General features: G+C 36.5%; 1 protein-coding gene across 1 annotated transcript; it reads left to right on the top strand.

Moving 5' to 3' along the window:
* Positions 1-10,414: 10,414 nt before the first annotated feature.
* On the top strand, positions 10,415-11,410 carry LOC107875581. The gene has a single exon (XM_016722348.2). It carries the CDS (start codon positions 10,588-10,590, stop codon positions 11,107-11,109), a length of 522 nt encoding a protein of 173 aa, XP_016577834.2. The 5' UTR covers positions 10,415-10,587; the 3' UTR covers positions 11,110-11,410.
* Positions 11,411-12,401: the final 991 nt, after the last annotated feature.

The raw sequence follows: 12,401 nt of genomic DNA, 5'->3' as shown, positions 1-12,401 counted from the left end.
ATGGGTCTAGGGTTTTGCTGAGATTAAGTGAAATGTCTTGTTTACCCTTTATGGGCTTGTTGTTGCAACTTACAACGTTTTGGGCCGAACTCTTTTGATGACAATTAAAATGGGCAACAAAAAAAGGAAGCAATTCATTATTTTGGACCAACCCATTTCCTTTCTGATTCTTTCGTGGGCTTTGCCTGCGTATGCTACGAGATTTACCAATTATCAATGCTAGGAATCTTATCCATTATTTAACCAGTAGGCTAAATAACATAAACATACATTAGCTTGTCATATTTACACATCTGTAGTGTGTATGCACCACAGGTGGGTCCGGACGAGGAGGAGAAGAAGAGTTTTGAGAGTTTTTGGATGAGGTGGTTAGAGGCGTGCCTAGTTCGGAGAAAATTTTCTTAGGGGGGATTTTAATGGGCACATCAGTTCTTTGCCGTTAGGGTATGATGATGTGCAAGGAGGTTTTGGGTTTGGGGTTAGGAGTGATGAGGAAGCTGCTATTTTGGAGTTTGCGAGGGCCTTTGGGTTGTGGTAGTGAATTTCAGTTTTCCGAAGAAGGAGGAGCATCTTGTTACTTTTCGTAGTAGGTTAGCCAAGACTCAGATTGACTTTTTACTGCTTGGGAAGGGGGATAGAGTTTTGTGTAAGGATTGTAAGGTGATCCCAAGTGAGAATCTTACGACCCAGTATAGACTGCTGGTGATGGACTTGGCTATCAAGAAGGGCAAGAAGAGGCGGGGTGTGAAGGGTCCGTCTAGAATTAGGTGGGGTGGCCTGACTCCGGTTAGTGCGTTAGAGATAGGGGCGAAGTTAGAGAGGATGAGGGTGTGGGAGTGTAGAGGGGACGTGGATAATATGTGGGATAAGGTTGTTGGGTGAATCAAGGAGTCTGCTAGAGAGGTGTTGGGCATTTCAAAGGGCTGGTCTGGCCGGTATCGAGGGGATTGGTGGTGGAATGAAGATGTCAAGAAGAAGGTGGAGACGAAGAAGGTGGCTTTTGCTAAGTTGGTGGAGAGCAAGGATGAAGAGGAGAAGCGGGTAAGCAGAGAAGAGTACAAGTTAGCAAAGAAGGAGGCTAAGTTAGCAGTTACAACTGCTAAGTCAGCAGTTTTTGAGAATTTGTATAAGGGGGTAGAGGAGAAAGACGGGGAAAAGAGGTTGTTTAGGCTTGTGAAGGTTAGGGAGCGAAAGGGGCGGGATCTGGATCAAGTGAAGTGTATTAAGGGAGGGGATGGCAGAGTATTGGTTAACGACGCCCTCATTAAGAAAATATGGCAGTCATATTTTCATAGGCTCTTGAATGATGAGGGGGACAGAGGAGTTATGTTAAGGGAGTTGGAGCACTCCGAAGAGTGTCGCAATTTTGTCTATTGTCGGCGTTTTAAGGTAGAGGAGGTCAGTGACGCAATTCAGAAAATGTGAAGAGGCAGAGAGATGGGGCCAGACGAGATCTCGATGGATTTTTGGAAGTTTTCTAATGGGGCAGGGTTGAGGTGGTTGACCAACTTGTTTAAAACATTTTTAAGTCTGCTAGGATGCCCGAGGAGTGGAGATGGAGCATGACGATTTCTCTATATAAGAACAAGGAGGACATTCAGAGTTGCAATAACTACCGGGGTATTAAGTTTTTGAGTCACACAATAAAGATTTGAGAGAGGGTGGTTGAGCGAAGGTTGAGGAATAATATGTCTATTTTGGAGAATCAATTTGGATTTATGTCTGGTCGCTCCACGACTGAGGTAATTCACCTATTGCGGAGACTGATAGAGCAGCATAGATAGAGGAAGAGGTATCTACACATGGTGTTTATTGACTTAGAAAAGGCGTATGAAGGGGTCCCTGGGGAGGTTCTGTGGAGATGCCTGGAGGCGAGGGGGTCCTTATGGCGTACAACAGAGTGATTAAGGACATGTATAAGGGGGCAAAGACTCGGTTAAGGACAGCGGGAGGAGATTTCGAGCATTTTTTGGTCTTGACAGGATTGCACCAGGGATCAACTCTTAGTCCATTTTTATTCGCCTTGGTGATGAATGTGTTGACGCGGAGTATACAAGGTGAGGTGTCTTGGTTATGCTTTTTACGGATGATGTAGTTTTGATTGAGAAGTCGCGACAAGGTATTAATGATAAGCTGGAGGTTTGGAGACAAACCCTGGAGTCTAAAGGTTTTTGATTGAGTAGGATCAAGACGGAGTACGTGGAGTGCAAGTTTAGTGGCTCGAGGCAAGAGGAGAAGGTGGTAGTGAACTTGGAGTCCCAGGCAGTTTGTAAGAGAGATAATTTTAAGTATCTTGGGTCTATGATCCAGGAGTATGGAGAGATATGAGGATGTCTATGTAACACCCCGTACTTAATTACGTGCATTAGCCATGGTTATATGTGTTGGAGTATATGTATTGATCATAAGTTAGGTATATATGAGTTTAAGTATGAGTATTGATTATTTTGAAATGGTTTCAAGTGTATAGATTGATTATATGTGTATAGGAATCGACTTTATTTATACCGGAATTTGCTCGTCGAAGTTTCTATGCGAAGTTTATCGAGTTAGCTTTCCAACGATATAAAGATTTCTGAAAACAGATGAGTATCGGATATAAGCGAGCATGTTCGAAACTTGAAAACGGTGGACGCAATGAACAGTAAATGTGCAGAAATTTGCTGCACACAAAAGTACTGCAGCCAAACAGATTTTTGGGTCGACTTTAAACGATCATAACTCCTTGTAAAAAATGAACTGTGTGAGCTGCTATATATCGATGAGAAGCCCTGAGAGTCTTCTTTCTAATGCAATTGGTTTCACCCAAATCCATTATAGGAGAAAAGAGTTATGGTCGATTTACTTTAGCCTATCAAAACAGTCCACCATGGACAGATTCGGATTTACTTAAATTTTAAGGGCAATATGGTCATTTTGCATCACCTCATGGACGAAAATTGGTCATTATATACATATACTTAGCCTCATATCCATCATTTATCATCCAAATTATTTGAAGAATAAGAAACCCTAGCCTAAGTTCATCTCCAATTATCTTGTGATTCAACCGTAGAAAATCCAAATTGATTCCGTAGTTGTGTTCACCGTATCGAGGGCTTCGAGAAGCACCCCTTATTTGTGCCAACGGGACTTCGAAATCAAAAGGGCCATTTTATGGTAAGGATGTAAATTATATTGGTGTTATTTATATGAATATGTATATATATATATATATATATATATGCATGTGAGCATAAGAAGTATGTTATTTGATTGTTGTTGAAAGATGATTGGAAATGATGTTGGATTATTCTGGTGCATGGTTGGATTATGTTGAATTGTGAAGGGATTTGGTGTGATGATGTGGTATTGAAATGATGATTATATATATATATACACATAAACCTATAGTTCAAGTTAGTTTTTGGAATGCTTTGCAAATATTGGTTGTATGGAATTATGGAAGAGAATTGTGGTGTTGGGTTGCTAATACTAGATGCCAAACATTTCATTGTAGATAAGTGATTTTTAAAGGCGGGAAGTTGTGTTGAATTGGTATCCGAATCTACAACGAGGTATGTAAAGCATACTCTAACGATATTCTTTGGCATGAAAACACCAATGTTCCATCAAGTAAGATTCCGAGGTTGTCCAAAAACATGTATTGTTCTACATTACCAACGAAGTTGTTTCCATTCTATAAAGTGTCAAAATGTTTCATTGATATACCAAAAGGCTTCTATTTCATTGTTGTGATATTGATGATTTCGAAACACATTGTTGATGTACCAATGAGTCTTTATTACATCGTTATTGTATAGAAAGTCTATTACTTGATTTCTATTGATGTATCATTATTCCAACGGTACTATATTGGCGTGAACACTAATGTAATAATCTCAAAAGCTTTTGAACTAAGTTATTGGAAAGATCTCTTATGTGTGTTACTTGATATACGTGTGGGTGGTAGCTCAGGGCTTAAGCCTAGCATGGGCCGATCCCGATATTTGATATGATTACAGTTGATATGTACTGGGGGCAGCCTAATGGTCACAGTACGGTACAGTATTGATTATTGTTAGGTGGTTGGAGGTTCGGGAGGAGGAGGTAATGGCGAATGATAATTATAAAGAATGAAATGAACGAATGTATACCGTTCCACAAATGTGTTTGAATTCAAGAACCCAATTCAGATTAATGATAATGTACATGATCCTAAAAGTGTTTATGAAGTGTGGTTCACTTCTATTATAATTTATTCACTTGCGTCTGATTTTCTTGATCCCCCATATCACATATGATTATTTACAGCTTTACATACTCAGTACATATTTCGTACTGACGTCCCTCACGGGGGACCTGCATTTCATGCTGCAGGCACAGGTGCTTCAGCTCATTCACAGCATAGATAGGAGCCAGGTCATACAACTATTGTTGGTGAGCTCCAGTTTGCTTCGGAGCTTTTCGAGTCGGTCCCTTATGTTTTGTTATTGTACAGGAGTCATGTGTGGGCGGAGGTTTGTCCCGACCCTAGTTATGTCATGTATATCCTAGAGGCTTTGTAGACATAAGGAAGGGTAAAGTCATGGAAGTTTATATAGTGACGTTATATTTGTATATGTGGTGGCCCCGACGGTCAAGTATTATATATATATATATTTGTGTGTGTTGTGCTGATACAGGTAATTAGACCCTTCTATATGCAACGAAGTTCTGTCCAAATTTTTGGTGACATGTAAGTGAAAGTACAGGTATCTGAACGGGTTCTCCCGGGCCTTCTCGGCTTCGGGTGCCAGTCCGGCCCGATGGGATTTTGGGACGTGACAAAAGTGGTATCAGAGAGGTTCGTCCTAGTGAGTCTACAAAGCCGTGTCTACGTAGAGTCTTGTTTATCGGTGTGTTGTGCACCACATCTATAAACAGGAGGCTATGGACATTTAGGAATTTGTTTCTTTTCTTCAGATCATAGATCGTGCCATAGAGTTTATATAGCAAACGAAGTCATAGTTGGCCACTGAATCCATTTGTTTCTCTTATTACAGTAAGAATGCCGGATACCAGAAGTAAGAATACCGGCGAGCAGGTAGACGTAGCTGCCGGAGAAGGGACTAGTAAATCACCACCTGTACAAGTTAATCAGAGTGAAGCTCAAGTTGAGCGGGTATCTGAAATGTCTTCCACTCCAGATGGAATAAGGGGGAGGCGAACCACATTCACAGAACCACTTGTTAATGCTGCTGATCAGGATATGAGGGATGCAGTACAACTGTTGACCCGGATTGTTGCCGGTCAAGTCCAAGGGCAAGCTATTCCTGCCGCGGGTCCTAGAGGTACTGATAGGGCAGCTAGTCTTCGGACGCAAGATTTTCTTAAGATGGATCTGCCTACTTTTACCGGATCTGATCTTAACGAAGATCCGCAGGACTTTATTGATCAGATCCAAAGGGCCCTAGGGGTGATGCATGTATCGGGCAGAGAGACAGTGAAGTTAGTCGCGTATAGATTCAAAGGTGAGGCTATATATTGGTATGAAGACTGGAAACGGTCAAGGGGCATTGATGCACCCCCAGCTACTTGGAAAGAGTTCAAAGAGGCATTTATTGATCATTATCTTCCATATGAGACTCGTCAGGCCCGTGTGGATCAGTTCTTAAATCTTCGACAGGGTAATACAAGTGTGAGGGAGTATACTCTTCGATTTAATTCCTTGTCCAGATATGCTCCTAATGTTATAGTTACTATGGATGACAGAGTTCATCGATATGTGGATGGATTGGATCCGTATTTGGTTAGGGATTGTACTATTGCTTCACTGAATAAAGACATGGATATAGCTAGGATCCAAGCATTTGCACAGAAAATGGAAGATCAGAGGCAAAGAAAAAGAAAAACATTAGGAAGATATGGAGGAAAACATTAGGATAGAGGGCTAAGTCGTGTGGGCGAGTAGGCAGTAGTTAGGAGTGCTTTCGTTCTGGTAATGTTCATTATTTTTAGGGATGTCGTGCATATGTTATTTTATTATGTCCCATGCCTTGGATGTTTTTTTTTTCCCGTATATTGTCCTTTTCCTGTGCCGGGGGTCTATCAGAAACAACCTCTTTACTTCTTTGGAGATAGTGGTATGGACTGCGTACATTCTACCCTCCCCAGACCCCACGATGTGGGAATATATTGGGTTTGTTGTTGTTGTTGTTGTTGTTGTAGCTTATCATATTTATATACAAATTTCCACCCTTATAAAGTAATTATAAAAATTTCAATTAATTAACGAGAGCTAAATATGTATATTGACATACCCGCACTCGAAAAAATGTATCGGGGGCTAATTATGTATCTTTACAAAGGAAAATAATGTATCTTCCTTGGTTGTATTGGGAGCTAATTATGTATCTTGACGGATCTAAAATAGGAATAGTAATTATGCGAATATCGAGATTTTTTGTAATTAAGCTCCAATTCTTCGGGATTTATGTTGTTTGCCTTTAAAAAAAAGAAAAGAAAAACAAAAAGAAAGTAAAACTGCATTGTATAGACATCAACTAAAAACATAGCAAATATATGTGTATTTACATTTTGTAATATACATAAGAATATACATTTTTTGATCCAACATAGTAAATATTTGTTAGAGAATGTAACTATTTTGGGTGGCCGGCCCAATGTGTAACTTAAACAAACAAAACAAGTTCATCTGCCTAGCCGTGTTTGTAATTATCATAGGTGTAATCAGTGTTATGGACTTTGTTGGGCCACTCTGTGGTGTAAAAATCCTCCAACGGTTAGGACGACAAATCTCAATATTTATCCTTTTACACATATTCTTTTAGCTTTATAATTGGATAGGAGATAAGACTGGGACGACTAATGTCACATTTGACTCAAAATTTGTCTCCTGTACATCACTTTGCCACATAAATAGTGATATGATAGTTTGGTTAATGGGTCTACAAATTGCTGGGCTCATTCCTGTTGGTTTCTACTTTCTGTACAACAAATGTGGTATACGAAATGCAGTTACAGTTTGCACACTATGTGTGATGATATTCATACGTAAGAGACTTGCTTCGAGCTCGAGGCCAAATTGAATATGTAAAAGCGGTATACTTCAAACTACGTTTAATAAACTAGCACATAGATTTCTTACTGGGTTGCAATTTTAAGGATCAAACGTTCATTATTATTTCGAGTTGAAACTTTATATATAGCATAAGTCCAATTTTAGTTCTTAACCAAGTTTATGTAACAAACGTCATGTTCAACCGTGACTTGACTCGACCCATCTCCAACCCATTAATTGGACCTCACCAAATCCAAGATATATGTTGGTGTTACCCAATTACCTCCTCCCTTCAACACCTACCACACAAATCATGTTGTTCTTCATAATTAAAACCATGATCAGGTACTTACTATCATGCTAAAAGTTATAACGGGATAGTAAAGACATAATTATATATTTTAATCAAACCCTTCAATCAAGCCCTATATTCAACTAGGACACCGACTCGTACCATCCTTGGGCCTCACACGGTAAAAAAAATAAGATTTGCAAAATTAAAATAATTCAGCATTCATTATTTTCAAATTCTGAATTCGATACTGACTATTAAGCAAAATAACATCGTTGCTCAGATGTAATTAATTTATTATGACAACTAGCACTGAGAAAGATATCAGATAGGAGGATGTCACTCTCATTTCATTTTTAGATATAACAACAACAAATGAACAATGCAACCCTACAATTTCGATGACGATGAGCATGTGAGTCTTTCAATCTCAAGTATATATATAAATTAAAAAGTAGCCTATAAAAACATAATTTATTTAATTCGTTTGAATACAATCCACCTATTATTAACTCAATTCATTTTATACCGCTCAATCCACCCACCTAACTCCCCCTAAATTTATGCACATCAAATAATATGTCCCCACTGTACTATAAAATCTTCAAGTTGTGCAAGTTATTACACTTGTCAAAGCCGGTGAAACACGGCTTTCTTCTTTACATTTTTCTTCTTTCCTTCTTGACCACATATCTCGTTTTGCCAAAGTCAATAGTTTTGGATAATTCCACAAGCGTCACGCTTCTAGGCTCTAGCTCTAGTGGTCCTCCCTATTAATAATTTCGTTCAAGTTCATAAGCATGTCAAATTTTGTTGTATATCATGAGATTTTATTGCATTTTTCTTTAATCTCGAGTATTGCATAGGATATTTGTTCCAATATCTACATTATTTTTCACCGTCCTTTGATGTAATTAAAAATTATTTTAAATTTTATTGGTGAGGGTTCGATTATCTACATTGTTATCTCCCTCCTCGTTTTTTCTTCTCCTATCCCTAATTTTTATTTAATATAAAGTAAAGATATTAAATTGACATGTAGATGAGCTAACTCTTCACTACAAACAACAACAAACTCAATATATTTTCATAAAAATAATCTTAAAAAAATTTCATTCTTCACTATTAGTGCAATATCTCTATACTCGTCATGTTAAATCACTAATCGCAATAATAGACTAAATCGATACGAAATAATGCAACTTGCACAACTATCTTTTAAAAATCTCACGGGTCACATCATCAAAATCATTATAATTTTATATTTTATTAATTTAATTATTATAAATTATATGAAATTTTATTCACACGCTCGATATGCCTGAACCGGGACAGAATATGAGTGACGATACAACATTAGGTACAGCGAGAACTTCACTTCTCGAGTTGGGGAGCGAAACAAGCCAAAAAAAACAGCTGCCACAAGCTCCGCGCTATATATATATCAAGCTCATCGCCTTGTGGTTGTGGGGCCAAAGTTATGCTGAGCCCCACTGCCCTTACTGTTTTGTTGTGTTGCAAGGGGCCGCGTGTCATAAGCCGAAGTAGCTGACAATCTTGAGGGCCTTATTAACTGTGACCAGGTGAAAATTAAATTGAGGTTCCCAAAATACCCCTCTTGGTCTATTCGTTGAACAAAATGAGTCAAATTTGGATCATGTCATCTTGGACATTCTTTTTCTTATTCTTTGATTTTGAGTGCATGGTTAGAAGAAAACTGGGGGCGGATTTAGTAGGTCGTTTTGAGTATAAAAAAATGATACTCCCTCCATTCATTAAATGTGTCTTTTTAGATAGTATGACAAAAAATATATCATTTTGCTATATTCGGAAATAGTTAACTTTAATTTTTTTTAAATATTCTTAATAAAATAATTTAGATCACAAATTTTAATTTATTTTAAATATCATATCAAATTAAAATATATCACGTAAAATGAGACGAATGAAATAGAATATTTAAGAATGTTATTATTCATACGAATATGATCCAGTATCAATTCAGTTCTTAATGTCTTTTGACTTAGATTTATTGCACAAAATTTGCCTAATATAATTTACATTTCTCGTATAATTCATAAATTATTATACAGGAGGAGATTTATCTAATGCATATCTAGTACAAATAAAATGCTCACCAAAAGAGTCGAACTACAGAAATTGTAGCAGTCATGGGCCAGCCTGAATTTCCAACCAAAAAATTTAAATTGAGCTACAAAAATATAAGCTCATCTTAATAGAAAATTACAAATCAGTCTATTATAGAATCGTTTTAAAAAACAAAGAGAAATGCATTAGCTAACTGATTTTATAGGTGAAATTGAATAATTTTTGGTTTCAAGATAAAGCTGAGCCACATTTTGAGATAATTTAGTTAAGTAACTTTTGTGTTACTAAACAAGCTTGAGTGATTTTTTTATAGAAATTATTACTCATATAAGAAAATTAACTCTATTTTGAAAGAAAAACAAAAGCTGTTAGTCTGTGCTTGACATTATTTACTCATTTAATTTGGTCAAATAACCATCACAATAACATATTTTATGTATTAAAAATTTTTGAATCATTCTAAAGCAAAGGTACGCTTAGAGTGAGTATTTAGATGCATTTTCAATTGAAGGTAGATAATTATGTTAATCTCTTAGTATATCAAAATTTATTTTGATTTCGTCCGGAATCATAATTTTTTCACTATTGTATTCACAATTCTCCACAAATTTAATCAGTATTGAATACCATCACTCAAATGATAAAAACTAGAAACGAAGGAAATCAAAAGTTGGTTGATGCTCATCTTATCTCCATTTGCATAATACTAGAAGTCTAGAACCTTTCATTTATAGAGTTGAAGTTTCGAGAAATTTTTTGAGTTTTAGACTTTATTTCTAAAATAATTTTAAAAAACAATTTAAATAGTGAATATTTTACGGAAAATGGAGTAAAGAGTCCATATGAGCAACTGCTTTTTCTTTTAAACCGTAGATGTAGATTTAAGTGGGGTCCATAGGAGTGGATAAATCCAAATGATAACGTGGCATTTCCTGATTTTTCCAGGGGTATAATGTGAATTTGAACAAAAGAAGAGACGCAGAAATGAGACGAAAAGAGAAGAATCTTATCCATTATTAAAATCCTTTATAAAAGCAAATCAGTTCCTCTGTAAACATCTAACACAGTACTGAGAGAAAAAAAAAATTAGAATTCAAAAGAGAGCAACAGCTTGGCTAACGTAGCTCTGTATGTACACACATTAATGGCTGCTTCACGTAGCTATTTCGCACCGACGAACTACCGGTTTCTCTCGACTGATCGAGACGTTTCGATGACTCCTGATCACTCGGTGTTCGAGCTGGAGGAGTCCGACGTGTGGAACTCACCGGCGGTTAATCGGTCGCCGGAGTTGTATAAGAGGTCTCCGATCAGTTCAAGGAGCTCGAGGAAACAGTGTGATCAAATGAAGAGTTACAAAAACAGTTCCGGCGCGGCTGTGGCGGCGACGGTGAGGGCGGGGTCTATGCCGGTGAATGTACCGGATTGGTCGAAGATACTGAAGGATGAATACAGAGAGTGTGGAAGGAGAGATAGTGATGATGATTTTGATGGCGGTGATGATTTGGATTGTCGGATTCCGCCTCATGAATTTTTGGCGAAGCAGTTGGAGAGGACTAGAATTGCATCGTTTTCCGTGCATGAAGGAGTTGGAAGGACTCTGAAAGGGAGAGATCTGAGTAGAGTTAGGAATGCTATATGGGAGAAAACTGGATTCGAGGATTGATCTAATTTGTTGTCGGATCTTCATCTAAACTTTGCGTAACGAGAGCTTTAGCACATTTCAACTCTGATTTTTATGTTTTTGTTCGAATTCTCAGATATTTTGACAGTGATTCGTTAGCTTGTAGACTGCTTATTTACACATCTTCAAGTCCATCACTGCGTTGTGATTGTAATTTTTTTGTTTTTGGAATTTTGAGAGGAAATGAAGGCAAAAAAAATTGATTGTGAAAAAAGATGTACTTTGAGATGTCATTCAATTTGCTGGTAGTTTCACATTACAAATAAAACACCTTTTTACTCCATTGTTATTGTTATGGATAATTATCGAGTTTGTTCTGTAAGTAGTTCAGTGAGAGAGAGACGTTACAATTAAAATGGAGTACAAAAACAGAAAACAACAAAAGAAAAGAAGAAAATCTAAAATATCATAAGCCACTTGGTCCAGTATAAACTCATACACAGGAGATTTGGTTATTTTCCATGAGACAAACTACTTAACCCTATCCATCAAGGAACTCTATCCACCGCGGATAGGAAGACGAAATTATTTAGGGGTCGTTTAGTTTGGACACAAGGTATTTTGGGACTATATATGGATTAGTTATTTCATCTTTTAAAAAAGATAAAAATAATATTATAAAATTTTTAGTGTAAAGTATAAGATATAAATAGTCATACATACGAGAGATACTAACTAATTTTAAATTATTTATCTCACCATTTATATTTATAGTGACAGAATATAAATATTAATAAATTTAGTTATTTCATAAATTTTATCTTAAATTAATTATTCTTACCTCTCTCCTGCCAAACGATTCTTTAGACTTTTACTATAAGTCAAAAAACTTTGAGTGCAATAGTTTTACTATTATTTTTAGCGTACTCTGCCTAAAAGAGTATATGCGAATAGATTCACTATTTTGAATCTGACTCCTTTCCATTTTCACTCTCTTCATTTTCCTCAAGTCCCTCTTTTGATTAATAAAATATGACTTAATTAAAATAAATGGTCAAGATTTAATTTATTTTAAATTAAACCTTTAATCATGATTAATATAATAATATATTAAATCAACTAAAATAGATTACTTATTCAATATTCCCTCCTAATTATTGCGCTTTAACTTTTTCTCATTCCCTTCAAATTTATCAATCCTAAAAAACTCATAAATTACATAAGAAATAAAATGAGAATTATTACTAAACAACTGATAAAAATATTATATATTTTTGTAAGACTTGTTAATTAGTTTTAATCCCTATAAGAAATTAAACAAGAGTAAAAGTAGT

Source organism: Capsicum annuum, chromosome 6, assembly GCF_002878395.1.
Source record: "Capsicum annuum cultivar UCD-10X-F1 chromosome 6, UCD10Xv1.1, whole genome shotgun sequence".
NCBI classification, from domain to species: Eukaryota; Viridiplantae; Streptophyta; class Magnoliopsida; order Solanales; family Solanaceae; genus Capsicum; species Capsicum annuum.
This window is presented reverse-complemented; position numbering and strand designations above follow the sequence as displayed.

Bases quoted from the DNA above. Each gene is read 5' to 3' on its own strand.
- LOC107875581 (XM_016722348.2), top strand. From the start codon at position 10,588: ATGGCTGCTTCACGTAGCTATTTCGCACCGACGAACTACCGGTTTCTC.